Raw genomic sequence first — 27,408 nt, 5'->3', positions numbered from 1 at the left:
GTTCTGCGGCCTGCCTGCTAGCTTCAACTAGTATGCCTACAGCTACTTCATACGTGCTGGCCAAACCAGTGCAACTGCATCACCTTCCCACATGGAGATCTGGGCTGTATGTTTCTGTGGGGACTTTCATGTGTAGTAGGGAAACTTCTACATATTAGAAGTGTGGTAATGCTGAGAATTGAACTCTGATCTCTCAAGGCCTAGTTAAGTGCTGGTGAATATTTAAATACTCTTTTTTTCCCCATGCTCTCATGCAGAATTTTAGTCCTAAATCCTCAAATGTCTCTAGAGTTAAGTCTTTGATCCTGATCGCAGTAAATCACATAAAAATATTTCTAGTCACTTTAGTAGGATTTGGATGCATCCCAGAAAGAGTACAACTAATTTTCTGATGATTGTACTGTGTTGGAGTTCTTGTAAAGAATTGTGCTCGTACACAGGCACTCAATAAGTTACTAAAATTTCTTATATAAAAGCCTTTATCCTTCTGTTTTTTTGTTTTACTATTACAGTGGACAGTGCCCAGTTTGCAACCATCAGTTGGAGGATAGTGACCTCACTGAAGAGGAGTATGATAATCTCAGAGAAAGAATAATAAGAGATGTGATACATGGAACTGACACGTTTAGAAAGACAAGCCCACAGGTAGGTCTTGCATGCTGTCAGGTTCATTGGCTAGGAGGGTAATACACAATTAATGTTCAAGTACTTTGAAAACATCACAAATTTTTTTTTTTTTTTCTTTACTTTAAACATTAATAGGCCATTAGATCCTGCAGTATCCTATGTATCTTTTTCAATTATGTTTATAAAATGGGTCTAAATCTTGACATTTTTCATATTGTCTTTGTTCTTATATTTTCAGTGCATTGTTAATGGATACCGAAATCATTAAATTGTAATTTTTTTTTTACATTAAAGAATTTAAAAGTATGGAAATCTTTTAATCCTTCAAAAGCTAAACTTTATATATGTAATAAAACCCCGTAACTAAAACAAAATAAGACATCTAGTGTTTTGAGCTTGCAAAAAACTAGAAATCCTAGTGTTTCTTAAGTTCAGTGAGGGCATATGAGAGGGCATAATTCCCAGACACTATAATATATTGCAGTTCTATTTCTTACTCATTTTGTGTGATCAGCGATGCGGCAGCAGCAATTTGGCATGAAGCTGAGCTCCGGTAGATGGAGCCCACGTCACATCTCAGGGTGCTTTTGCTGTACCTTTATGAGTATTGATGTCATTGTGCTGCAGCTGGCACCTCAGTACTGCACCAGTTCTGAAAATACGGAAGAGGACACCAGGTTAAGTTCTTCAGGCTTTCTGCCGTCACAGACTTGCGCACGTGTAACAGTTGTAGAAACTTGAAACAGCTAGTGTTGGGGTGCTTGTGGTACAGGCAGCCTATTGTCCAGACATCTACTTTCCACACAGATTTTCTCCTCAGTTCAGGACTTTTAGCTGATTTAGCTGTGAATTGTACAGGGCAGGAAAATTATCCTTACAAATGTAGCAATAATTTTAAGTATTTAATGGGTACTGGTATTCTATAATAAGCAAAGGGATATGTTTTATTGCATGCTATACAACTATCTGTTCTCTAAAAGCCTTTGTGAAAATTATGGTTGAGGTTGGTTTATTAAAGAAAGCAACAACAAAACTTTTAATTCCTTAACCAATTAACTGTCTAGTCTGTGAAGTTTCATTTCTGTTCCCTGTGGTGACTGCTGGCTTGAAAATTTCAAATTTGTCAAGTATGCAAGGCTAGATTAGCAGTTGCAGTTGAAGGCGGGGAGATTTAGGAAGAGAGTTCTGGGTAACAGGACATTCATGCCCAAGATGAGCAGTAGTGGAAGTGATGCTCCCCCTGTTTGAGAACCTGATTGATCAAATGAATGCAACCTAATGAAAGACTCAACACACTATTTTAAGTTTTGATGTCAGTAGATTTTGTTAGTCTGTGTGATAGCTGAAATTCTGTTATGTACCACTCTGGGGCCACCTGTTTGCTAATTTCAAGTTGACCGTGTTCCAGTTCCCTATTGGCAGGTGGTCGGTCACCAGGGGGCTGAATGGAGATGAATTCAGTGTGTTTCCTGTTGGCCGTACAGCTTACAGTCTGCTCCCTCAGTGAATTTTGAACGTGGATGTGGGGGTAGAGGCAAAACAGTGCTGTGATGTGTCAGAGGTTTCCAGAAATAAATTTGGGACTTTTTAGTTGCCTTTGTGCTTTGAAAGCAGACGTATGGTGATGAAAATATGCTGTCCATTTTAGGTATGCCAGACTGTGTGACTTCTCCTGCAGCCAGGGTTTTCCAGAGGGGGAACTAGGTGAAGAGGATAGGATGTAATGAAGTGTATCGGAGAGGGGGGATTTCCATCTTCCAGTCAGTCACTTTTTTGTAGTAGCCGCAATTCAAAGAGAAAACATTTTAGCTTTCTATTCCTTCTTTTCTCCTAACTAGTTTTCTTTAGTGCATCCGTGTTTCTTGCAATGAAATTATTAGTCAGAGAAACAGTTTGACTTGTTTTGAGCTCTGAACATATTTTTCCAACAATGTTTCAAATTGAATATGTAATGCATTTGGAATCTTATTTTTTTCTTCCCTGAGGAATAGTCTTTTGTCTTACTTTTGCAGCAGCATCATTACTTTATTTGATTTTATTTAAGAATAAATGCGATCAGAGTAGAAAATTAGGAGCAAGGATTTGGTTTTTTGAGGATCCTCCAAAAGTGGTCTGTTGTGCTATGATTAAAAAAAAAAATCTTTTTTTGTAATTAGTTTTAGGATAGAAAATCAAAAACTTGGGTTTGTACATCAGCATGATGGTGAACGCTATTAACAAATATGTTGCAAAGATGGCTTGCATGAACTATAAAACTGATTATCTATGATAAGGAAATACCTGTTACACTTTAAAAATAGACATCGATTCAGATCTTTATGCGCAGCTACTGAAAGGTCTATTGGGATGTCATATGATGATCTAATATAGCAAGCTGCAACCTTGTAGGCTGCCATAGAGAGAAAACAATTGTAACAAGACATCACCTTTTGTACCAATGTCTAGATGATGTTTTCAGTCGGATGCATGTTTACTCTGGCTGCATTTAATTAGGAGCTATGCCGTTGAGCCTGAGGTAGTATAATCGGTACACTGAGAGGCAGAATCAACTTTTGCTGTGATGACTTTCATGTCGCAGCTGCTCCTAGGTGTTTCTCTCAAATACACAAATGCAGTAATTTCATTCCCTTTGCGGCTACTTCATACCCCTGATAAGACTGAAAGGACTGTTGTGCAGGGGGAAGGAAGCACATGGGAGATGCGTATGTGCTATTAAGACAGCAGGAAGAGATGGGTTTGTGGGCACGTAAAGTCCCCACGCTAGTTCTGGGCTAAGTGTGTAAAGGGGTTTTGCATTTTCTTCTAGAATGTAGGAGACTGGAGTGGGAAGAGAAAGTGACCCATTCATCTCAGTGTTATTTTTACAGCTGAATGAGGTTGTGCTGTTTCCAAGGAGCCTTGAAATCTATTTCTTAATTTTTAGATTGATGCCTTTTCTTTTCTATAATGCTTTGGTTCTTCTTCCACATGTGCATGTTTCCCAGCCCCATGATTTGCCCCAAAACCCTGTGTGGTATATGTTAGTCCTGTTCTGAACGGAGTAGTTTATTACTTCAAAAACTCCTGTGTCCTCCAAACTCTGAGAAAACTGTGTCTGGCACAGTCTGCCCTAATCCCATCTGGCAAAGGCTTCACTCCCAACTTCCAGCATGATCTTCTCATTCTTCTACTTGCTTTGTTGACTTTCAGCTTGTGGTCAGAGTCAGCTAAATTGCCTGCACTTGAGTGGTTTCCAAGGTGAGCTACGCTTACCTGCCCTGAGATGCCTGGGTGATTATGTCTGTCCATCTTGCACCTGGATGTCATGGTTTCTTGGCCTGAGCTCAGGGAGAAAGAGAAGGCTGGTTAATTCAGTTAGGCCTGCTGTCTCCTGAGAAGATCAGGGGCTGAAGAAAAGAAAACACGTTCCCAGCAAAAGGCTGATACTGTGTGCACAGTGTGTGCCACAGCCCAGGCTATTTGTGCCATTTACCTCCTCTACCTCTATTCCCATATATGTTACCTCCTCCCTGTCACTGCCAGGGAGCAAAGAACTTTCTGAGGGGAGGAAATATGGAAGGAAGAAAAAGGATGGGTAGAATTTCTCCCATGGGTTCATGTGCCCCCTTCCCTCCCAGATACGTGCCACATAGCAGCAAAGGGATCAGACTCCCAGTTAAGCGTTGTGCTTGTTCTCTAGAGTAGGAGTGCCAAAATTTGGCATGTTGCTGAATGCTGCAAAGCCCCTTGCGCTGGGATGGGGGGCTGTTTTGGGCAGGAAGAGTTCCTGCAGTTTCTTCTCAGCTGGGAATGACTGAAAGTCCTCTTATCAGTTCAGTGGCAGGGTGGGTCACATTGCTAGGATTTGGTTTAAAATGACAGCACTTGGATTCAGAGCTAGCTTCTGCAAGAACTGTGCTGACAGAATGAAAATCCTGCTAGCATGGGCTGAAAGCTTTTCTGTTAGTTCTGGAGAGGAATATAGGGGTGGTGAGCTGTAGTTAATATTAGCATTAGGGCTAAGCCTAGGCTTCCAGATGTTAGAAATTTCTGACCTTGCTTGGTTTTTTGTTGGTTTTTTTTGTTTGGTTTTTTTTTTTGGACTTCTTTCCTCTCCTCTAGGAGGCCAAAGAGTAGGACGAATGCTGAGGTTGGCTTAGATGAGCAAGTTATGACTAATTTTTGGATGGGTATGAGTTACCAGCTCGTAGGTAGGCTGGGGTTTCAGGATGGCAGGGATGAGAGAACCTGTTATTGCTGAATCTAGAAAGTCCTGAAAGTGTGGTGTTTGGGGATTAGTGTTTTGGACATCAGGTTCTGGAGAACTTGATTTATTGTTGGAGTCTTACAAGTTCATTAGGATTGAGTGAGAGCTAATGCCAGTGGAGATGAAGGGCTTATTGGTAGCCTTTGGGTACGTGTTTGTGTTGGGCTATGGATAAGACTAGGGTAAGAGTTGATATTTGAGAGTTAAAATACTTGAGGCACTCACTTAATATGGCTGTGGTTAGGCCAGAACATTAAATTAGAGGTGGCATTGGTAAGGACAAATGTGTTATCTAGTCTGCAACAACACTGGTCAAAAAACTTTCTTATAGCTGTTGTTTGATTATAGGATGACCAGTGCTGAACAGTTAAATTCTACAGGTTTTGCAGAGTAGCAGATTGATGACTAAGTCCATTGTTGCCTTGTGGCTAACTTTTAGTTATGGGAAGGATATGGTCATTAGCTTGCAGATAAGGATAGGGTTAGCATTGCTATTAGAATGAAATACACTGATATCAAGCCTGAAGACTCCTGGGTTAAGAAGATGTGCAGTCATAGGTCTAGGGAAACCTACAAAGATGAGATGCAACATTTGCAGATAGGGTTGAACAGCTTTTTTTTGCCCCAGATCCCTGCTAAATATAGGCCACTGCACTCAGTCAGGATAGGGTTAGTATTCAGTAGGGCAAGATCCTACATTGCCTTACGAGACAGGTTTGCTGCTAGATCGCTTGTCTGAGTGGGGCTCAGGATTAGCTGTGGGTTTGTGTCAGTTGCAGTGTTTTGGCTAGAACTAGAGTTAGTTTGGGGGTTAGAGAGAACACTAGCCTCAGAACTTGATCTACTACCCAATCTTGTAGGTCTAGTAAGCACAGTATGGTGGGTATTGAGACAACTACAGTAGTAGAGTGCCCAGAGTCTGAGACCACTGCGGCCTTTATCCTGCTTTGTGTCCTCCTGCCTCCGTGTAATTTGGGGTGGATGTTACATTCTTCTAGTGATACGATGTACTAGAGGGGAGGGAACTTCTGGAAGGAAGGAAAAGGAGGGGAAGAGGGGAAACCAAATGGGAAATGGGTGGTGAGAGACGAACGCAGTTGGAATTTTTCTAAGGTTTCTCTTGCATCTTCCCTTACCCCAGAGGCTCCTGATAATGGAAGCAAACAGAAGCACAGAGAGTCTTTTGGCAGGAGGATAAAAGACTTTGCTGCTTCCTTTGCACCAAGAAATAGATCTAGATGAAAACATAAATTCAGCACATATTTCTTTCCCTCAATTACCTCAGTGTTAAAGAATCTCTCTCGGGGGTGGGTCAGATCTTCTGGGGTGGTCCACGGTCTTCCTTTTCGCGATTCATATAGCAAGGAATGAGGTGGGATTTTGTTCAGGTCACTTGGTCTCTTTTGCCATCAAATGGTTATGCAGCAAAATTAGGCCACCCTGCAATACAAGAATGCTTGTTTCTTCCAATCTGCTGTCTAAACCTGTTTTGTTGTGTTCCACAGTCTTTTTAAACTACTAATCTGTCACCTCTGTATTTGGAAATTCTCCTAACATAACACATTCTTCATATTCCAATTAGTGCAATCAAGTAAGAAAAATCTGATTGTTTGTTTGTTTGTTTTTAAAGCCAGTTGCTTGGTTAAAATACAGTTGCTAACCTTAACTTGTTTCTACTGTATATCATCTGAAGATCTTGCTAAGCAAAATACAAACGTGCTTTGCTGATGCAGTGATTTTTCACAGATCTGTGTTCTCCTTACATTAATCAGAACATAGAAGAAGAAATAGAGATAAATAGAAGAAATTGAAAAATTTCACCAAGGTTTGAGAATGGCATATCTTGATAAAGTATTTATTTTTTCTTGTTCGTTAGCTGATCACAGAGGCAGACAGGACCACAAACATGAAGTCAGAACAGTAACTTTTAACTAAAGAATTAAACTAATTTGAATTATCTGAGTATCTGATATTTAAGGAGATTATTTTATCAGGAACCTCTTGGACACACAGTCCTTTACTTGCACCTCATGCATTCCACTGAGTAGGATCTTGAGACATGTTTACATAATGCAGACTGCATACACTACCATCATTTTTTAAGTGTTCACTGTCTCTGAATATTGCTAAGTTATTTGATAAAAGTGTGAGCACATGTTGATTTAAGACAATTTGAAATGTTACCTCTTGGACTTAAGCATTATTGAATGGTCTGTTACCCTTTGGTCCATTAGCAAAGGTCCTTCTAAGTCAAGGAGCTGGTCTCCAGCTGTGGTCAAAATCACATTATTCTGATGCTGTAGAGGCCTATGTGGAATTGTGTAATATAGGGCTTCATTATAATTTATGATAATTAGAATAGCTTAACAAGTTACAATAATTTCATGTTCTCTATCCAGTGCCTTATGTCTTAGAATTTGGTTAGATTTGTTTTAGAACATCAGCAATTTGAGCAGAAGTTTTCATTACACTACGATGATCATTTAAGATACAGTTCCTCCAGAAATCTGTAAAATATAAGTGCACTTTCTTCCTATATTATGCATTGTTGGTCTGGCTTCTTCTGTGCCATCCCCTTTCCTAAATATCTGTAAAATGTTTCATATGTATGGGAATTAGTACAGAACTTTGAAAGATGCTGCTACTTTTTTAGCATGACCCTTTGTTTTTTCTTTATTGCCTTTTTTTAATGCTATAATTAGTTCAGTGTTTTAGTAGCTTGTTATGAAGTCTTGTGTCAGGTTTTTTCAAAATCTAATTAATGCAATCTGTTTCTGTTTTACCTACTTTTTCTTTGACATAAAGAATTTTTAGAAATCACCTTTTGCAAAAGGTGTGCACATTAAACTCTACCAGATCATATTATTCCAGAGGATTTGCACGATTTTTAGTGATCTGTTCAACCATATTACAGTGTACAGATGCTGGGTGCATAGGTTTATAATTATCTGGATTGTTCCTAGAAATATTAAAATAGGGCTAGAACATGTAATGCCATTCAGTCCCCCAGAACAGTTGCTGTTTCTCTTGAAATTGCAAATACTAGTTACCATAAGCGTTTGGTGGCAGTGTGATTTTTAAACTAACATAACTAGCCTTACCACCCTGCTGGCTGTTAATTCTTGTCCCTTTTGCCCCCTGCAAGCATGCCAGGAAACAACCGAGCATTGCCCCATGGTCAGCAGGGGACAAACCTAGATGACAAAATAATGTTTTGTTTTCTTGTGGGTGTATTTTTCAGCTAGATCAGTTCCTTGCTTAGATTTGCTTCAGACACTTGTACCAGCATCGCAGAGAAGGCAGCATGGAGGTATATCCAACTGTCTGATATTCATGTAACATCCTTCCGCATGGATTTTATGGACTATCTGTAATTAAGTGCTGGTCTGCCTCACTTGGGATGCTGTCTTTTCTATGCAGTTCATGATGCATTGCTTTTCTAGTATGCCCCTGTCTTTCTGTAATGCCCGTTACATTGTATTTAAGCATTCAAGGCAGTCTTTTCCTGGTTTAGCATTCTGTTAGGTGTTTTTTGACTTAAGATGAAAAGGTTCCAAAATAGCGTGTTTAATTTTGAAAGCACTGTGAATTAAAAATATTTCTGCCTTTGCAAGGTTTGTTTGTTTGTTTTAAAAGAAAGCTTGGTGTGGTCCATTTCTGTACTCTTGTACTTAGGATGGCAGCCTTGCAAAGATGAAGGCATTTTTCCACTGAGGAGAGCAGCACAAACTGCTTGTTCCTCCCTCCACGTTAAGCGTGCTCAGGAAGGACATTTGATAAGTGCACTGCCTGGATTGTTGAGGACCAAGTTTTGCACTAGCCTTGTGACTGACCCTCTGCTGTCTGATGTGGGCAGGCGGGAACAAGTCCTGCGACAACACTGCCTGCTCGCTCTTGATGGAGGACTATGAACAGGCAACGCAGAAGCACGTCTCAGCCAGGTTGTCAATGTGCCTGTGAGTACCTTCCTGTTTGTGATGGTATCTCTAAAGGCTACAGCCACAGGAGTTTGTGACTCCCAGATTATTTGTTAACTTTAGAAGCGTAATAATAGACGACAAACAAACTGTATGCAATCCAGAGTACATAGTGATACCATACACAATACTGAGAAAAACCTTCCTGCTTCTAAGGGTTTGAAGGGGATTTCCAAGCTTTGAAACTGGGGGCGGGGAGGGGGGAGAATATTCAAACCCTTCAGGCATAGCAACAAACAGATTTAAGAGTGCTCCAAGAAGGCGCCTTAAAAAAATTGGCTGGATTTCAGTTTGACAGCTGAATTTTATGTCTCACACTCTCATGCTCATTCCTGTGTTGTTCTGATACCAAGAAACATTGCTGAAAACAAAGCAACCCCCATCTCTTTGTATTTTATGAAACTGTTAAAAAGTGAATGTTTTCACTTCTCTAAAAGCTGTTCTTATGGTGTTGAAAAACACCCTGTTTGATACTCAGGGTAGAGCTACATAATACTTATGTGAGGTATAATAATATTCTGTTAATTAGAATTTGCTCTTTCCTTGCACTTGAGTATATTGCCATTTAATATGGAGAGGGGAAGCGCTGCTTTTTCTGTTGTACAAAGCTTAAACTATTGTGAATACGTCTGGAAACAGGATATGTTGAATACTGTAGTTTTGTATTTTTTAATTTGAATTTAGTATCTCTCTGGCATTCCTGATGAGTGAGCATAAACTATTGTTTAGAAGAAGTGACAAGCAGCCTTTTCTACAGTGGTTTTAATAGTTTTTAGTAGGGTGGGGTTTTTTTCCTTTTCCCCTTTTTTTTTCAAATTCTGTGTGTTGGCATGAACATAATAGCCTTACTTGTATTTAAAAGTCCTCTAAGGATTTGCTGATGTATCTCCTTTGTATGTTATATTACTTTGGGTTTTGGCATTTAGATCAGTAGACATTTTGGCCTGTTGAAGAATTTGAGCAATACCACAATTTTTATTTCTAGTTGCCAACATATTTCCTGTTTAGACTTGAGGAGAAAAATGCTCAAGTAAGCTAACCTTTCTGTGATCTGAAACTTGTTGTACCCTTAGATGTGTTATAGACATTAAAATTATTTCAAAATACTCATTTGAGTTACTCTTACTGCTCTTATCAAAGGACGTGTTTGTTTAGCTATGTTTTCTTTGGTTTGTCTTCAATTGTAATGTTTATTTCTATGTTATATTTAACATAGTCAACCTCTAAATACTAATAATGAATTCCTCCCCTCGTTGTAGTGCTTTTGAGTCTGTGTGTGCAGTGGTATAGGAAGAAAAACATACTTTTCTGTTTATAAATCTATTTATAGAAGTTGAAATAGTATTAATACTTTTACAGAAAAGTCCTATTTTCAGATTTATTATTACTACTATTTAAAATATTACTGGCTATGCAAGCCAGACTCTTGAAGTCTGAGGTCACACTTGTTTTTAAATTATTTTTTAAATGAGTGGTTTAAAATAGCAAACCTAATCTTTTTTCTTTCTTTCTTTTTCAAACAATAATTCTTATACTTCTGTTTTTTAAAACCAGCCTCTATCTCTTGTTTCGCTGCAATACCCCGGGTCGAGAGATAAATCTCATAAAATGTTGTAGTTTTACAATCCATCAAGTTAGCCTAGTCAGGGCTACCTATGGGAAAAGGCGATCCCAGTAGTCTCACCTCCTCCCAGTCTCATTCCATGTCCTGGCTGCATGTTCATGCCAGGACAAACCTCGGTGCTCTCACCTGAACAGGGGGACTGGTACAGGCTAAAGACTGTTACATTGGCTCAGTTCATCCACTTCAGTCTTTCTCCTTGTGCGAACAAACGTGTGTGCCTAGGTAGAGGAGGGGGCAAGGCTAGGAATGAATGGCTGAGGGAAGGGACAAGGTAGAAACATCTCTTTCTGTGGTAGCACCAATACATAACAATGTAAAATGATGGTGAAATAGCACATGACTCATCCAGCCGGTGTGGAATACCAGAAAAATGTGAGACTGTTCTGTGCTCTTGCCGAGATATGAATGGACTTGAGCCACCCACATATTAGTGGTTAAACAAAAAATTATTTAATATGTCTTTAATTCTTCACATCAAGATAAATTCCATCATAGGTCTGTTATGGCTCGCTCTTACTTCCAAATCGATTTAGTCACTGTGGTGTACATTTACAAAGATAAATTTTCTTAGTAGAAGGTGTGATGAATCATTTTTAAAGGTTGCATAGTTGGCATTCCCCTGTTTTCCCGGCTAGGCAGTGAATGAAATCAGGTGGGTTTTTTCAAATTCCCTTTTCTTTTGTAAGTGGTGTGAAACAGGATATCACTGAAGCCTCCTGTGAGTACCCTGCTGTGTTGTTGCACGTATTCCTGCTGCAGGGAGACGTGTTCACACAGTGCGCGGGCTGCTGGGGGAAGTCTTGCAGTGAGGCAACAGCCTTGCTGTATTGCGATGCTTTCCTGTGGCTCCCGAGCATTACGAGAGTCCTGTCAATAAGCAATGCTGAATGTGGTTTTGAAGTTTTGTCCCTTCAGTTCCCAACTCTGTTGAAGTGAGTTTGAGTAGCATTTCTGAGGCTGAGAGAATGGGCTTCCTCAGAAACTTTGTGAGTCAAACCCAGTCAGAACAAGTTAGAAATCAATGTAAGGTTTGCTGTATTTCTTTCAGTGCTCTTACCAAGAGAGAGGGATGTTTTGCTACTTGTTGGCATGTTGAAGGGGTTCATCAGAAGTGCCCCTTGTCATGTTCAGCAGGAAGTTTCCATGTAAACGTTCCTGTGGCATACACAAGGCTGTATGTAGATGACGCATTGCATTCTCCTTTTGGAAGGGAAGCCCAGGTGAATAGCTCACTTATTTTTGCCTAAACCAACCTCCACGACGTCGTTGTACTGCATTGATGATTATCGAGTCTGACTTCTCTTGATCAGCTGTACCCTAGCTGCAGCTGTGCTCTCCTTCATTTACTGCTTATAAAGAAGATCTTCAATTTCTTCCTACAGTTGGCTAGTGAGGGAAGTATCTTTAGAGAATTGTGGGTGAATCAAGTAGGATCTGCATAAAATCCAGACAAATCCTGATCTTTGAAAGATCAGCATCCTTCGAATTGTATACTTTTTCTCTTACAGTGTAAGTCTGTGTATGTTTGAATAACCTTTTGTACTGAATCTGGGTGATGTAGCCTGCTGCATATTCCCAGGCTTCATCTCTTTCCTTCCCTGTGTCCAGAGAGGATGGGAAATATGGTGACTCAAAACTGTCTCTCAGGGGAGCAGACCTGGATCTTCTCTGTGGTTCTTTATGTTGTTTTTGTTTTTTTTCTGGAAAAGGAAGGGAGCACTCTTGTGTGTTGCTGGGGAAATATGAATGGCGAGAAGAAAATGAACAGATCCTTGGGGATTTTCAGTCTGTCTAAGGCTTTTCACTGGAGTCTTCTGTATTTGATGACATAAATTAAACTTGGCCATTTGTCTTCTGCACTTATTCTGCTATTAACTCCTCATTTCCCTGTGTGGATAAGAGTCTCCTGTGGCAGGAAACCTTCTCTCTCTACTTTATTGCACAGTTTACTGGTAGTGAGGCAAAACAATTGAGCAGATTTGGGAGTCTGGCAGGGGCATGCTGTCAGGCATCTGTTGAGAATGGAGTAGGAGATGTGGCCAGGAGGAGATGGCTGCCAAAGGTGGAGTGGCCAAGGGAATGACACTGAAAAGGCTACAGCTTCTCCCCAGCTCCAAAAGTAAACCTCAGAGAGCCTGGAGCTGGCTTCTAAGAGGTGCGGAGCTTGTCCTTGTGCTTCTCAGCAGGACCCTCCTGGCAGCTCTGGCTCCATCTGCCCTGCTGGGACAGGAGAGGGAGCCAAGCAGAGTGGGCAGAGGGGAGCACTGACCCACCAAACTCCTCTGCTGCTCCCCCAACTCATGCTGTGGTGTTCCCTTGACAAGCACTGTACTCTGCCCGTCAGGGAAAACCCATCCTTCAAGAACTGCTCTAGAACTATTGTCACTTGAAATAAAATACCACTTTAAAAATTCTCCACAAAGTGTTTGTTTTGTGTCAAACCGAGCCCTTGAACACAAGATTACATGTACATTATGCTTTATAAAAATGTCTACTTGACTGCAACCGTGTTACTTCAGATAACATTGGCATTTCTTGGCATTAGGAAAATAATACTCTATTGGACTGTTTAGCATGCGTTTTCATCTGCTTCCACTTTCTTTTGTCTTTTCCATTTTCACTCATCTTTGTCTCAAAACTCTCCTATTTTACCTTCATTTGGTCTGTGTGTGTTTTCCTTTTTCTCTTTCCCACATTTCAGACAGCCATCCAGTATTACATTGATAACTCGTCTGATTTTGAACCATGGGGAAGTCCACTGGATGGCATAAGCCCAGAAGTCAGGAATCTTTGTTGTTTGGTTTTGCATTTGTTTCTCCTCCTGTTCCCTGCCACTGCCTTTGCTAGTGACTTCCTTTTTGTGTCTTGGTGTCCCTGTTCAGCTAGCAATGAGGCTATTTTTTTATCTACATAAAATACATTGAGATTGGGGCTGGGAGGCAGGGGGAAACACTTCACAAGTGCCAACGATTTCTTTTTTTTTTTTCTTTTTTTTTTCTTTTTTTTTCTTCTTTTTTTTTGAGATGATAATTTTCTTGCCCAGCTTTTTATACTTTCTCAATAACAGCGTTTATGTAAGCCATGGAGAAATGAATGATCACATAAAAGGCAATTGATTATGGTGGTGCTAGACTGAGCCCTGTGTTGCCTGTGTTCTCGTCAGTGTGCTTTTGACCAGTACACCTGTGTTCACTTGGAAATTATACCTGAAATTTTAACATCTGATGAGGCATCCTTATCTCGGTTGGTTGGTTTGTACTCTTAATACAAGCAACCCTTTTCCTAGTATAATTTGTCATAAGCATTCTGACTAAGTTTGAAATTGGTGATCATTTGTTACTGCCTGGCAGCAATCTATTTTCTGGACAAATAAATTCTTCCTTTCATTCCTTTCTCTGAGGAAGAATTATATATGCTGTCTAGGTTTTTGTTTGGGTGCTGAGGGGATGTTTTCTTCTTTAGACTTATGTATTGCTATATGGGAGAAGGCAAGATTTAAAAAGTGCTTCTTGAATTTTGAGCAGAAGGCGTGAAATTTGCAATTATTTTGAGTTCCTATGAAAGTTCATTTACAGCCTTGGACTGTGAAATCTCTATTACCTGATAAAGAAGTCTCACCTGTTACTAGAAAGGTCATTTATGAAATCAGGTCACAGCCCACCAGGATGGATTAGGGTTCCTGTGCCTATTAAAAACAGTCAGAAGCAGGAAGTAAAAATCTAATGCAAGTATCTGCTAAAAGCACTAAATCTTTCCTCAAAAATCAAGGGAGGAATTCCTGAAGATTTTATTACTTTGTATTCCGTTCTCCTCCTATGAGGTCTCAAGCCTAAAGCAATTGTGGTTTTCCTTCTGTTGTAAAATCTGGATGGATGCTGTTGGTTTGCTCAGTCACTGCATTTCTGACCTAGTAAGAAAGGTCATTTTTTTGCTAGCTTTAAAGCTGTGTATTTCTCATGAATGGAATGCTGTTTTTCTAAATTAATGTTTATTTAAATATAGGTCTGTTAGCCAAAGACTAGCATTCAGAGATTTCAGAATTCTTACAGAGAAACTAAATATAATGCTTATTTTACATTTGGAAATGTGAAGAGTTAGCGATAGTGTCACAGTCTACTGGTATGTAAAGTTGCTTTGTCTTGCAGCTGTTGCCTAACAATGACTATAGCATGTATCTTTATAAAAGTGTACAGTTTGGACTATAATTTTGAAATTCTGGATGACTAAAGTTTTAAAAACTATATTGGAAGTATGAACTATAGCATTTCTGACTTTTAAAGACGTTTTTTGGGGGTGGTTGTTTTAGCAAATATAAAAATAAAGATTTGAAATGTAGCCAACAAAGGAAAAGTGAGAGATTTAGGCTTTGTTTCTTTTTTTTTAATAAGAACTGAATGAAAACTGTTTCTGTTAAACTCAACTTATTCTTCCCTCCATTTGTTTATTTATTTCTTTCAGGAATTTGAAGCCTTTCAAACATTTGTGGAAAACCGACTTCCATTTGATATTGTTATTGATGGACTCAATGTTTCCCACATAAAACCCAGAAAGATGCAGTGTGAAAATGTAAGTGCTGCTTAAATATTCATTAAGAGTTTTGTGTATGCTTATGCTGAATGTAAAACAATTAGTGCCTCTTATTACTTGTCCTCTTGAGAAACTGATCAAACATTTTTTGTAGCACGTTACAATGAAGTTCAAAGCATTATTTAGACTTCACAAACTAAAAATGATCAGTGGGAAGATGGTTCTTCTTACATATTTGTCTGTATTAGCCATAAAAAAATCCCGTGTATGCAATGCTCATAGTTACAGCTAAGTTATTGATAATAACAATATGTTGTGTGAATGTGTATGTTTTCATAATAGTAGGGATTTTGGGGAGCAGAGTAAATCTACCATGTAGAAAATTTAGTCTAGTATGGTTATGCTGGTAAGGGTTCTTCTTAAAAGAATCTCTTAGTTAGTTCAAACCACATCCTGTACAAGTTTAAACTTTATTTCGCTTCCTATTGCCTTAAGCATTTGAGTCCTGTTCTTACAAGGGCAGCTCAAACTGGCTTCAGTTCTTTCCACTTGGTAATTTTTAGAATAAACCTGCTTTTTTACTGATACCTATTTTTGAGAATTCTTGCCACTCCCCTTTAGCATTTCACTAAGAAATGGCTTAAGGTGTTTTGGGGGGGGGTTGTCAATCAAATATTTACTTTAAATTAGGAATAACGAAGTAGCTGCTCACATGTATTGCAAAGCCAGAATTTAAATTTCATGCTCTTGAAATTAAAACTAACTTATAAAGGACTGTGATAGTAAAGGAAGTAATTTACTTCTAGTAATTGCAAGAAATACATTTTTGTTCTAAGAACTACTTTAAAACCATTCTTAAGAAGCAGGATATGCTTTCATATATGTAGATAAAAGCAGCTGAGGTAGGGAGGTTAGATAAACTTGCTGAAAGATGTTTGTTTGAGAGCTGCAGTGAAGTTTCATGAGATACTGGCTCATGAAGAGGGTACTTTCCTTACTACGAAAACAGAAAAGGAAGTTTACAAGTTGTTTGGATGGGATCAGGGAGGAAGTGTTGATTATCTGAGCAGAATCCCAGGCACCATGTAGTGGCACAATGTTTCAAGACTCAAAAAGACAGATCTATGCTGCCAAAGAAGGGGAAGAGAAACGAACCTCCTTCCTCAATGCATGCCTGTCCCAGTGTGGGAACTCTGAACAGGATCCTGAATGTTTTGTAAAAGCTGGAAGCAATGGAGAAAAGAGCCACCCTGGTTTTGCAGGATAATTACTAATGATTTCTGATCAGAAATCTTACTAGAAGGTATTAGAATTCTGAGCAGCATAAACTGCCTTTGAGTTCCTCCTTAGCTTCTACTGTGTTGGAAGGACTTTGGGATCCATGATGCCAGGGAGCTCCAGAAGGACTGTATGGAGGCATCAACTTTCCATTTATGTTGTTCCATATAGATACAGGTCAGATCTCTCTTGAATCCCAGGTATTTACAGATGAGGAGGATTTTTAGGAAGGTCTGCCTTTCCTTCCTGCACAACAGAACAGTAACGTGGGCTCACCCCATCTTACCTCCAGAAAAAGATTCTATTAGCTAAATTTTTCTTGTTCTACGAGCTATGTTGCTGTTAATTATAATTGCATTTTGTCATGCACAAAAAATGTTGATCATTGAAGCTTCTGCCAGCTAGTCTTTTGTTGCTCCTGTTATCTGGATCCTGGTTTTGAGAGTGTGGAGTTGTTACAGGAGATAGGACAGACATGCCCGTTACTCCTGCCTTATACCTGTAGATATTCACTGGCTGGGTAGTACCTTTTTTGGCATGGAAAGTGTGTATTTGCACTCTAAGCAACAAAATAGCCCAAAAGAAATACCCTTCTAGACATATTTCTCTATTCATTGAGATACTTTAAAATTATTTTTATGATAGATGTATTTATAGAATTATAGATCATAGAATTAACTATTGAGTTGATGGGTTTTTTCAACTAGAAACATTGTTTAAATGTGGGATCATGCTGGATGCTAGCGAATCTTGTTTTAATTCTTCATGGCTCTGAACTCCTGTGTTGTAACATGCCAGGAAGGGACTGTGTCTTTGTTCTTATTTTGGATACTTCTGACAAGCAGCATGTATTCTTGTTTTCCCACTCCTTTTTTTTTTTTTTTCCCAAGACTGCTAAAAACAGAAAAAAAAAACCCCAAACAAACCCACAAAGCAGAGCAATCCTTTCTTCTGTCTTCAAACTTTTGTTCCAGATGAGGGAATAGAAGGCCACAGGAATCTCTGCATGTGTTGCTTTCCTGGTTACTGGTGTTGCTGCCAAGTAGTCCCCCATCTGTGAATGCTGACCTCCCCGAACACTGTAGTCAGTCCTTTGAGAGCTGACTTTGCCACAAAACATCCTCTTTTGGAGGCTTCTATCCTCACACCAGAGGCAGCTGAATGGAAAATGTGGAGTGGTGGGTCTGGGGCATTCACAGCCTGCCTTATTAAACTCTTCGGTGTTCATAGGGAGATATAGTGCAGAACTGAGAGGATGGAGAGGAGAAATAAATGCAACAGAAGTTGGCAGCAGAGCATGAAGGATGGAAAAAAGCTAAGAGTGAGGGCGCCTAGGTTAAGGTGGCTGGCTACGACAGCATGACTGGCCCATTTTGAAAAGGAGCATGCTGTGACTCGTTAGTGACCTCTTCTGTTCGACTTGAGAGATAATAATAAAGGAGCAGTATTTCCAAAGACCTGTGTTAAAAGCTGCCCACCCTATGGTTTACTTGTCAAAAAGCTACGTTATTTTAAGTCTCCAGATGGGAGTCAGTCTGTGCTCTTTTCAAGGGTTCATTACTGCAGCTGTTAGATCCAGAAAGGATATTGTTTTATAAACTTTTCTGTTTCAGTGTGTAGTTAGAATGCAGCAATGGTTGAAGAGACAATGAGATTGTTGCTTTCCGTTTATAACACACTGTAAGCATTATGTGCAAATTATTAGGTTTTTTGGACCATATCTCTTATGTGCTTTGAGAGAATAGCAAAAAAAAGGGCATCGTTAAACACAGAAGACCTAAGATTTATGTGACAATAATGTGATAATTTAAATGCATTCTGGTCTTTGTTTAAATGTAACAAAAAATACTGTTCCACTTTGTGATTTAGCTTTAAGAACTGTAACTGTTTAGCTGAAGACCAACTCTAGTTAACTCTTAGTCATATGATTAAAATAAGAAAACATTTATAAAATATTCCTTTCTTTTTTCAAACATCCTAACATTTGTAATTCCATTTAGGCATTCCTTAGGCATCTTGGGAAGGGGCTGGGTTGTGTGGACAAGGCATGAGTACCTGGAGGGATCAGAAGAGAAGGAAAAAAAAAAAAGTTGAAGGAATGATTTTTACTCATTTAATCCCCAAAGTGTTCTGACATTCTGGAAAACTAGATATGTGACTTCCAGTAGCCCTAGGCAACTTCAGTCCTCACAGCCAGCACTCACTTAGCAGATCATCATGAATATTATTGACTTGGCAGATTTACAGGAATAATCTGCGGCAATTTCTCTAGTATATGACCCTGTTGGTTTGTAATTACAATTCCCTTTTTTTCCAGGATGGTTTTATACTAGGTCTGTTTCCTGGTACAAATCACCATGAGGCTGCATCAATTACTGACAAAAAGAGGAGGTAGCACAAGGGTGTGAAAAAAGATTTTTGAGGGCTAGGGAGTGGTGAGATCATCTGTTTTCATAGAATCATAGAATGGTTTGGGTTTGAAGGGACCTCAAAGATCATCTAGTTCCAACCCCCCTGCCATGGACAGGGACACCCTCCACTAGACCACGTTGCCCAAAGCTCCATCCAACCTGGCCTTGAACCCTTCCAGGGATGGGGCATCCACAGCTTCTCTGGGCAACCTGTTCCAGTGCCTCACCACCCTCATAGGGAAGAATTTCTTCTAAATATCTAGTCTAAATCTACTCAACTTAAAGCCATTACCCCTTGTCCTATCACTACATGCCCTTGCAAACAGTCCCTTTCCAGCTTTCTTGTAGGTCCCCTTTAGGTACTGAAAGGCTGCAATTAGGTCTCTCTGGAGCCTTCCCTTTTCCAGGCTGAACAACCCCAACTCTCTCAGCCTGTCCTCATAGGAGAGGTGCTCCAGCCTCTCTGATCATGTTAATTTTGAAGGCACCGCACACAAAATGACTGTAAAACTGCAATGCTGAATATTAGCCAGCATCTCTTTTCAACCCTTTGCTTCCTTACTGCAGCATTTTAAATTAGACATTAAAGTTGACTCATAATTAAAGATATTATAGAATGGAAATTATTTTTGCTATATTATCCAGACAATAGAAACAAACTCCTGTAAAGTCTGAAATCATTCAGTCTTGTGTTTTTTCCAGTTTTTTGTGCCTTCTGCTGCTGCTTAAGACTGTACCTGATGTGTATTTGCCTTGATGAGTCAGTTACTGTTTGTACTGCAAACATGGTAGTTTATAAACTGAGATATCCTTGCAGTTTAACTAAGCAAAGCTGATTCAGGCTGTAGCATGACGTTGAGTTAATCCTTTCCTCCAGATGTATCTAATTACATAAATCCTTAGCCAGCACAATGACATTTGGTACTCTCTGTCCTCTGCTGCCGTAACTCCCCATAGTGCCCCCACCTTTCACCTTGTAAAGGTCAAGAGAGGGAATTTCCACATGCTAATTGTCTGGTTCTCTTATTAAACACAAGCTGTTACATAATTCTTAAATGTATTTTTTCCTGTTTATCACAATTTTCTGTGGAAGTATTCCTTGGAAGTGAGGGGGAATCCAAGTGCAAGCAGGATATCTAGGCTCTGGAGCATCTCACTTTGCATGTGGGAGAGGAGTGAAGGAACTACAATGAGTTGTGCTCCAGCTACCCCTAGACTGTGAAGGGCCAGGGTGGGGGCAAGAGGGAGCACAACCAGCAAGCACAATTTAAAGAGTATTTCACTATTTTTAATTTACATTGAGATTGGTGTATTTTAAATGAGGTATGCAGCTAGCTTCTTTTTTAACTGTACCCAGCTGGTGTTAGACATAACTGAATATATATTTCAAGTGTGTGTTGGATCAAAGCTAACTCACAGTTCCCTTCTTCAAACAGTTTGGCAGTTGGAGTCAGCTCTGCCTTAACTTTACCCCCTCTAATCTCTGTTTTAAACTCAGACATCTAAAAGATTGGTAAAATAGTTCCAGATTGAGTTCCTTAAGGCCAACAGCGCACAAAGGAATAGTTTTTGCTCTTGGCGGATAGTTCAAAGTGGTTCCTCCCAAACTTAATCAGCATTTCTATAAATGGACTACATAAGTTCATATAATTCCCATGTAAATTGCAGTAGGCCTGTACAACAGCTGATGAAGCAGATCCTTGCTGTTCCCCTCCCCTCCCATCCCAGTCTGGTGGCAGCAGCTGGCATGCCACCCCTACCACACCTCCTGCCTGCAGCAGCAGGCAGCTCCTGCCAGCAAAGCCACCAGACCTGCCCTCCTGCACCTCACAAGCTGCCACAGAAAGCCAGGCTGTGATCGCTGTAGTTCAGGGTGCTCTGGGACAGGCAGAGGGGACAGGACATGCCTTGCAGCTATTTCTTGTCTCTTCCAGGGGAAAAGCAGCAGACTTGTTGAGTGGAGGCTGCGCTCTGAATTGGAGAAGGGTTTTTTGATTAAATGAATCATGTGGTCACAAGTAGCATAGTAATCGTGGCTGAACAGATGATTGCATTTTTATTTTCCATATGTTAAATATTTTAAAAAGAATATTTAGCAAGAGGATTCAAAGTTTAAAACTAATATTATAGTTTTGGTTATTCTAGTGGTTCTGTAGTAGTTATTCCTGGACTCCCTGCCTACTGTAGTGTGGTGGGTTGACCCTGGCTGAGGGCCAGGTGCCCACCAGAGCTGCTCTACCACTCCCCTTTTTCATTAGACAGGGGAGAAAAGGTACAATGAAAAAAAAACTTACGGGTCGAGATAAGGACAGGGAGAGATCATTCTCTAATTATCATCACGAGCAAAACAGACCGAACTTAGAGAGGGAATTCATCTTATTTATTACTAAGCAAAACAGAGTAGAGGAATGAGAAATAAAACCAAATCTTAAAAACACCTCCCCCCACCCCTCCCATCTTCCCGGGCTCAACTACACTCCCGGCTTCAACCTCTGCCCCCCCCAGCGGCACAGGGGGACGGGGAATGGGGGTTACGGTCAGTTTATCACGCGGTGTTTCTGCCGCTTCTTCATCCTCAGGGGGAGGACTCATTGTTCCCCCGCTCCAGCGTGGGGTCCCTCTCACGGGAGACAGTCCTTCACGACCTTCTCCAACGTGAGTCTCCTCCACGGGGTGCAGACCTTCAGGAGCAAACTGCTCCAGCGTGGGTCCCCCACGGGGTCACAAGTCCTGTCAGCAAACCTGCTCTGGCGTGGGCTCCTCTCTCCACGGATCCACAGGTCCTGCCAGGAGCTTGCTCCAGCGCGGGCTTCCCACGGGGTCACAGCCTCCTTCAGGTGTCTCCACCTGCTCCGGCGTGGGGTCCTCCACGGGCTGCAGGTGGAATCTCTACACCCCCTCATCCCTCCTCCATGGGCTGCAGGGGGACAGCCTGCTTCACCATGGTCTTCACCACGGGCTGCAGGGGAATCTTGCTCCGGCGCCTGGAGCACCTCCTCCCCCTCCTTCTTCACTGACCTTGGTGTCTGCAGATGTTCTTACATCTTCTCACTCCTCTCTCTGGCTGCAAAAGCTCTCTCTAACTGTTTTTGTCTTTCTTAAATATGTTATCACAGAGGCGCTGATTGGCTTGGCCTTGGCCAGCGGCGGGTCCGTTTTGGAGCCGGCTGGCATTGGCTCTGTCAGACACAGGGGAAGCTTCTAGCAGCTTCTCACAGAAGCCACCCCTGTAGCCCCCCCGCTACCAAAACCTTGCCACGCAAAACCAACACATGTAGCAATATGGAAAAGAGTGGGTAGAGAGAGGTTGCAGCCTGGAAGGGAAAGCTGAGAGTGAGAAAAAAGTTTCATCAGGATAGGGGAGAAACCCAGGATGGGGGATATTAGTCTACAGGAAAATGGTGAATTGTCTTGTTAAATTTTTGAAAAAAAAAGCCCAACTGTGACCACAGAATTGAAGAACTTTGATGAATTATGCTTCATAAATTCAGCTCAGAACCATCATTTTGGTGTGCACTTTATTCACATTTTCAAGGCTTATTTTCCAAATATAAAACCAAATACCAAGACAAAAATAATAACTCTTCAAATGAAGTTAAAGAGGAGAAAAAAAAAAAGAAAAAAGCAGAAAAAAAACAGGGCACCTGTGACCCATCATTCTCTTTGGTTAGTAATGCAAATCAATTTTTAAACAATTTCGTTTCTTTGAAATCTCTTCTTTTGTGCCTATAAATCCTCTATGATGAAAAAAGGGGAAAAGAAGTATTGGAGCTTACAGTGTTTGGTTAAAATAGTAAAACTTTCTCTCCTGAGTCTCACTTAACTAAAAATTATCTTAAGGTCACAAATGACACAAAGAAATTAACACCTGTGCATACATATATAGGTGACAAATACATGTACGAATATGCTCAGGTTTTCATGTGGTAATTTTTCCCAGTCTTCAAGTCTGTCTTAACTGTGCAATACGCATATGAGAGATCAACTGCACAATTAGTGAGACAGTGATACTTGATACTTGAGCTCTACTGCATGAGCTGTCCTGCAAAACAAGCAGTTATTAATAAATTTGACCCCCAAAAAGTCATGCATGGAAAAGAATTTTTTTCCTCTTTGACTCATTTGGCAGCATCTGTGATTTGTTCAAGTACTTTACTGTCTGTAAATGAAGCAAGAATTAAGTAGATCCATGAGTCATTCTCTGTTCAGAATCAATACATCCAACAGAGGTCTTATTTGTCATACTGTGACAGTTCATCAATTCTTCCTCCCACCAACTCTTGTCTTGCCACTCAACAAAGCAGTCAGACGTGTTTGTTCATTTGCTCCCAGCCTTTTCCATCTCTTTGGGTTTTTTTTCTCTTTTAACAGTAGTCCAAGTTTGCATTTCCATGATAACGAAACATTTGCCCTATTGCTCAATATTGGAGAGATTTCTGTCTTTGCAACATGTGTTTCATTCTTTAGACCTGTACTTTCATTTCCTTTAAGTATTGCACAAATTATAGAGAAGATTTTTGGTGTTTTCACTGAAAATCACCTTCAGCCTCTGTGTAACATGATCTTAGAAGAGAAAGGAGCTCGGTACCCTTGAAACTTCACCTATTCTCAGCATTGCATTCATCTCAGCAGTTAATTTCTGGGGTTCCTTGAATATCTCAGCAAGTGGACTGAGTCAAGTTCTTCCCTAAAGCTACATATAAGAGATTGATACTGATATGCTGAAATCTTTTTGCCTCCCCTACTATATTGGGGCCATCCTAAAATAGAGTAGATCAAGCTAAAAAATTTTGGGCACCAGATCCAGACGAGCAAGGCTGTCAAGCTTCTCAGAAGAGGTGAAGGAGACCAGACTCTTTTGCCTGTGAAACCTAGGTGAAAAGCCTGGCCTGCAAGTCTTCCTTCTCTCCTTGCAGTTCTTCTGAAACCTGACAGTTTCCGTTAGTGGCTAAAAGAGAAGTAATATATTCAACTTTGTATACCAATACACAGTAAGTGAAGGTATATTGGGCATCAGTATGTCCGAGGTTCTAGAGGTACCCATGCATGTGGTCAGTGTGTGTGCTTCACCAAGGAAATGCACGCATTGACTACGTACCTGGAGCTGCCAAGGCTGGCTCTTCCCATAAGGGTATGCTCCAACATTCTTTGCTGCTTCTGCAGCACTGAGAGGGAGGTAGGTAGGACTTCTTAAGAAAGGAAGTACAAAGTCAGACTGGCTACCTGTGAATACAGGGAAACTTTCTCAAAACTTTTAACTTCGCAGCATTGTGAAATGGGGAGGGGGAAGCTGGCAGGATTCCCTGACTAAATGCCTCAACAGTCGACTCTAAGCAACTCTTCTTCCTTTCAGAGGTTTCCAATCTGGTTTTGCATTTCTTGGTGAGAAGAATAGAGCAGTAGAAACCGAGCAGGTTAAAAAAAACGGACTATCAGGCATTTTGACAACTTCTTCCTGCTGTTTTCTCCCAAAGTCAGATACTTCCTGGTGTTGCCTCCTCCTACTATTTGCAACCTCTTGTTGTTGGCTATAAAACTGAATAAAAACCCGTGTGATTAAATTAAGGATCTCTATTGGTTTCTGTCTGGTATTTATCATTTCTACCTTTGTATTTGCTGACAGCAGCAAATCAAAAGTTAAGGGAAGTACAGGAGCACCCAAGCACTCCTTTTTTTTATGAGGGGAATTGCATCATATCTTTCGTAACAAGAATTCTTCTAGTCACTAGGAATATAAGCTTGAAATTCAGCAGAGCAGAATGAACGTGCCTTGATGATTCACGTCCCAGTGAACTTGGTAACTGTAGCAACAGGTTGTTTGTTGTATGTTGTAGAGAAGTCCTGCTAAAACCCGAGTGATGAAGTCAAATGAAGGTATCTTCTGAACTGGATGAGTTTCATTCCTGCTTTTCACTTCTGCCTTAGAAACCACAAGATGAGTTTTCTTTGGGCAGCCTGACTGACTCACCATTCATTCATTCATTCATGGAATTGTTATCAGTGTGGCAAAAAGAGGTGTGCTGGGCTTCCACATCCGAAACCTGGTCTTTAGGGAACTGAACTGCTTCTTTAGAAGTAATTTTTCTATTGAAAGTCTCCATAATAATGAGAGACTTAGTGCTGTTAAGATAGGGGAAGCAGGCCAGAAAATGTGACAGTTGGGTTACTATAGGCAAGTTCTGTGTAAGAATAAATATTTGATTTGAGCCTGAGAGATGCTGGGGTTTAGTGTCATCTTAAAGGTAATGTGGATAAAATCTGCAGAACAATGATTGCATTCATTCATGTGCTTCTGGATTTATTTATATATTTTGAAAAGCAATCAGGTTTTGGTTCACACTTGGCTTTTACATCTGATACGCTATTTATAGTACAAGTAGGATAGAGAACATATTTGGAAGCAGTGTTATCTGAAGGAGAAAAGGTACAATGAAACAAAGGCCTAAACTGCATTTTGCATTTATTTATGAAGTTGTGAAAGCCTAAATTTTTCAAACAGTAGGTTATTCCCAGGGATTTCAGTATATTGACGTGCTGATTAATGATTCAACAATCCATTAAGCTGCATTTGTTGTTTTTTCTTTAGTTGCATTCTACTGGTAGAGCAAGAGTGGAAGAGACATTATATATAGGCAATTAAATATATTAAAATTGAGGTTATAAAATCATTATAACATGCAGTGAAGTTTAAAACCAAAGCTAAAGTAATTTATATTTTTTAATCTTAGACTTATAGAAAGTCAAGTACAATTGTCCACAGCTTTTAATCTAAATCTCTTCATAAACTGTTTTATTCATGTTATCTGGAACATGGAAATAGGAACTCCTATTTGAATCTAGGAGACCAGTTTCAGCATGTGCTGGGAACATGACCTTGCTCACAGTATGCTTGCTTAAAACCAATTCATAAGAATCCCTGTTTCACACTGAACTTCTGAAAAATTGCAAGAACTTTTGATTCTTATCCAAAATACCATTGCCCATTACAGATCACTTTTTTTTGTACCAAACATTTGTTATGAAAACCTCACTTTTTTACAGTATTGATTTTGTACATCAAATGCAGAGGTGACAGGCAAGAAGCTATCCCTGTTCTTTTACTTATTTCATTTAAGGGTGTGTCTGTGGAGTTCCTCCAAACAAGGCAGGGAGAAAGAGGCAGGGCAAAAAAAAAAGTCAAAATAGAATAGTCCCCAGACTAATTCTGACTTACACCTTTATCTGTGGTCTGAATCTAAATTACATCAAATTAGATTAATATGCTTATGTGTGCTAATATAAAGAGGATATCTCATTCAAATACCTGTCACTTCTCTGTAGGCTGCTACCAGGACCATGCCATAAGTGGAGTCAATTTCTAGAAATTAGAAGAAAAATTTTTTATCCTCTTTGCTATTATAAAGATAAGAGCATTTGTATTGTTTAATCAAGACAGTAGTCAGAAGTGGATTAGGAGCACGCAAGAACAAGACAATTTTGGAGAGATGATTCCAGTTGTTATAGTCTCCCAGATTTTGTTACTGATTTAAGAACTTCTGGATGAAGAAGTTGCATCCTGACTAGCAAGTTTAATTGCCACTGATGGAGTTTTCTGTGATAAATTTATTTAATTACCTTCCCTACTTATTTTTGCTTTTGGTTTTCAAACTGTCCTGTGGCAATGAGTCCCACAATTATATAGGATATGATAACACATGTGCTTTTGGTTTTTTTAAACCTGTTGTCTGTTAATTTTGTACAATGGCCTCTGCTCCTTGTGCTCAGAAATGGTGAATAGTTCCTATATGCGCATTCCAGCTAACTTGCCATTTTATAGACCTTCTCAAATAACCAACATATATTCTTTTTATAAATTCTCTGGAATAAAAAATTGCATACAATTGTTGCAAGATAGGTATCATGCAGATTTTTGTTTCTTTCATTTTTGACTGTGTTCTACCTGGGTGTGCATGATGACAATCAGGGCTAAAGAGTAAGATCCTCAAACTGGATTTGGGAGACCAGCATTTTATTGTGTAATGGTTGATTTCCCGTTTGTGAACAACTCAGTTTGAAGTATCCTGGTTTTGCAGGTTACCTGTACCTAATATAACAAGCCAAAGTTTCCTATGGATTTTTCACTATTTTTTAAAATACATTCTTATTTGTCATAGAATGAAAATTCCTGATAAGCTTTTTTTTCCTTATTTACGTGTAAGAGATGAGATGAATATAAGATTTTAAATAAAATTGAAAATTAATTGCACCTCAGAAAGGTTTGGGAGTTTGTGTGTGCCACTGCAGCAATCCATTGCAGTCTCTCATGGATGATGTGTGGTGTGCCTCTGCTGTGGTTAAATTACAACATAGCAACAGAGATAGGAGGAGCAGGGAACAGCAATTTGGCATCATCTGTTTAACTCCCCACCACTAATGCAATCAAAACATGGTCTGGAATAGTACAAAATGTGAAACGCCTAGAAGCCTCGCAAGCATGTCTATTAATGGTTATAATCAGACCTGATCTATCCATACAAAATGTAATTAAGCTATTATCATACATGCTGGGACTTGTAAATGATTTTGTTGCCTGGTATCATGTGAGGAACAGGAGTGATGTAGTACCAAGAACATAATAAGAAAGGTATGGCTACCTTTGCTGCTGTTCTTCAGATTTTCAGGAAGAGAAAACAACCCACAGGCTGATTTCTAGCACAGGCAATGCTAATCTACATGGGT

The 27,408-nt window shown here is 39.9% G+C and overlaps 1 protein-coding gene across 3 annotated transcripts in view; it reads left to right on the top strand.

Annotated features, from left to right (window-relative positions):
• Positions 1-27,408, top strand: part of PRORP (protein only RNase P catalytic subunit) — a 54,092-nt gene that overhangs the window by 9,484 nt on the left and 17,200 nt on the right. For all 3 annotated transcript variants that reach the window (XM_075753992.1, XM_075753994.1, XM_075753993.1), the window contains exons 4-5: positions 513-645; positions 14,933-15,040. In XM_075753992.1, coding sequence (XP_075610107.1) covers positions 513-645; positions 14,933-15,040 — 241 coding nt within the window. The remainder of the gene's footprint in view (positions 1-512; positions 646-14,932; positions 15,041-27,408) is intronic.

Source organism: Balearica regulorum, chromosome 5 (assembly GCF_011004875.1).
Source record: "Balearica regulorum gibbericeps isolate bBalReg1 chromosome 5, bBalReg1.pri, whole genome shotgun sequence".
Classification (NCBI taxonomy): Eukaryota; Metazoa; Chordata; class Aves; order Gruiformes; family Gruidae; genus Balearica; species Balearica regulorum.
The sequence above is the reverse complement of the archived record's forward strand: the minus strand, read 5'-3'. Positions and strand labels throughout refer to the sequence as shown.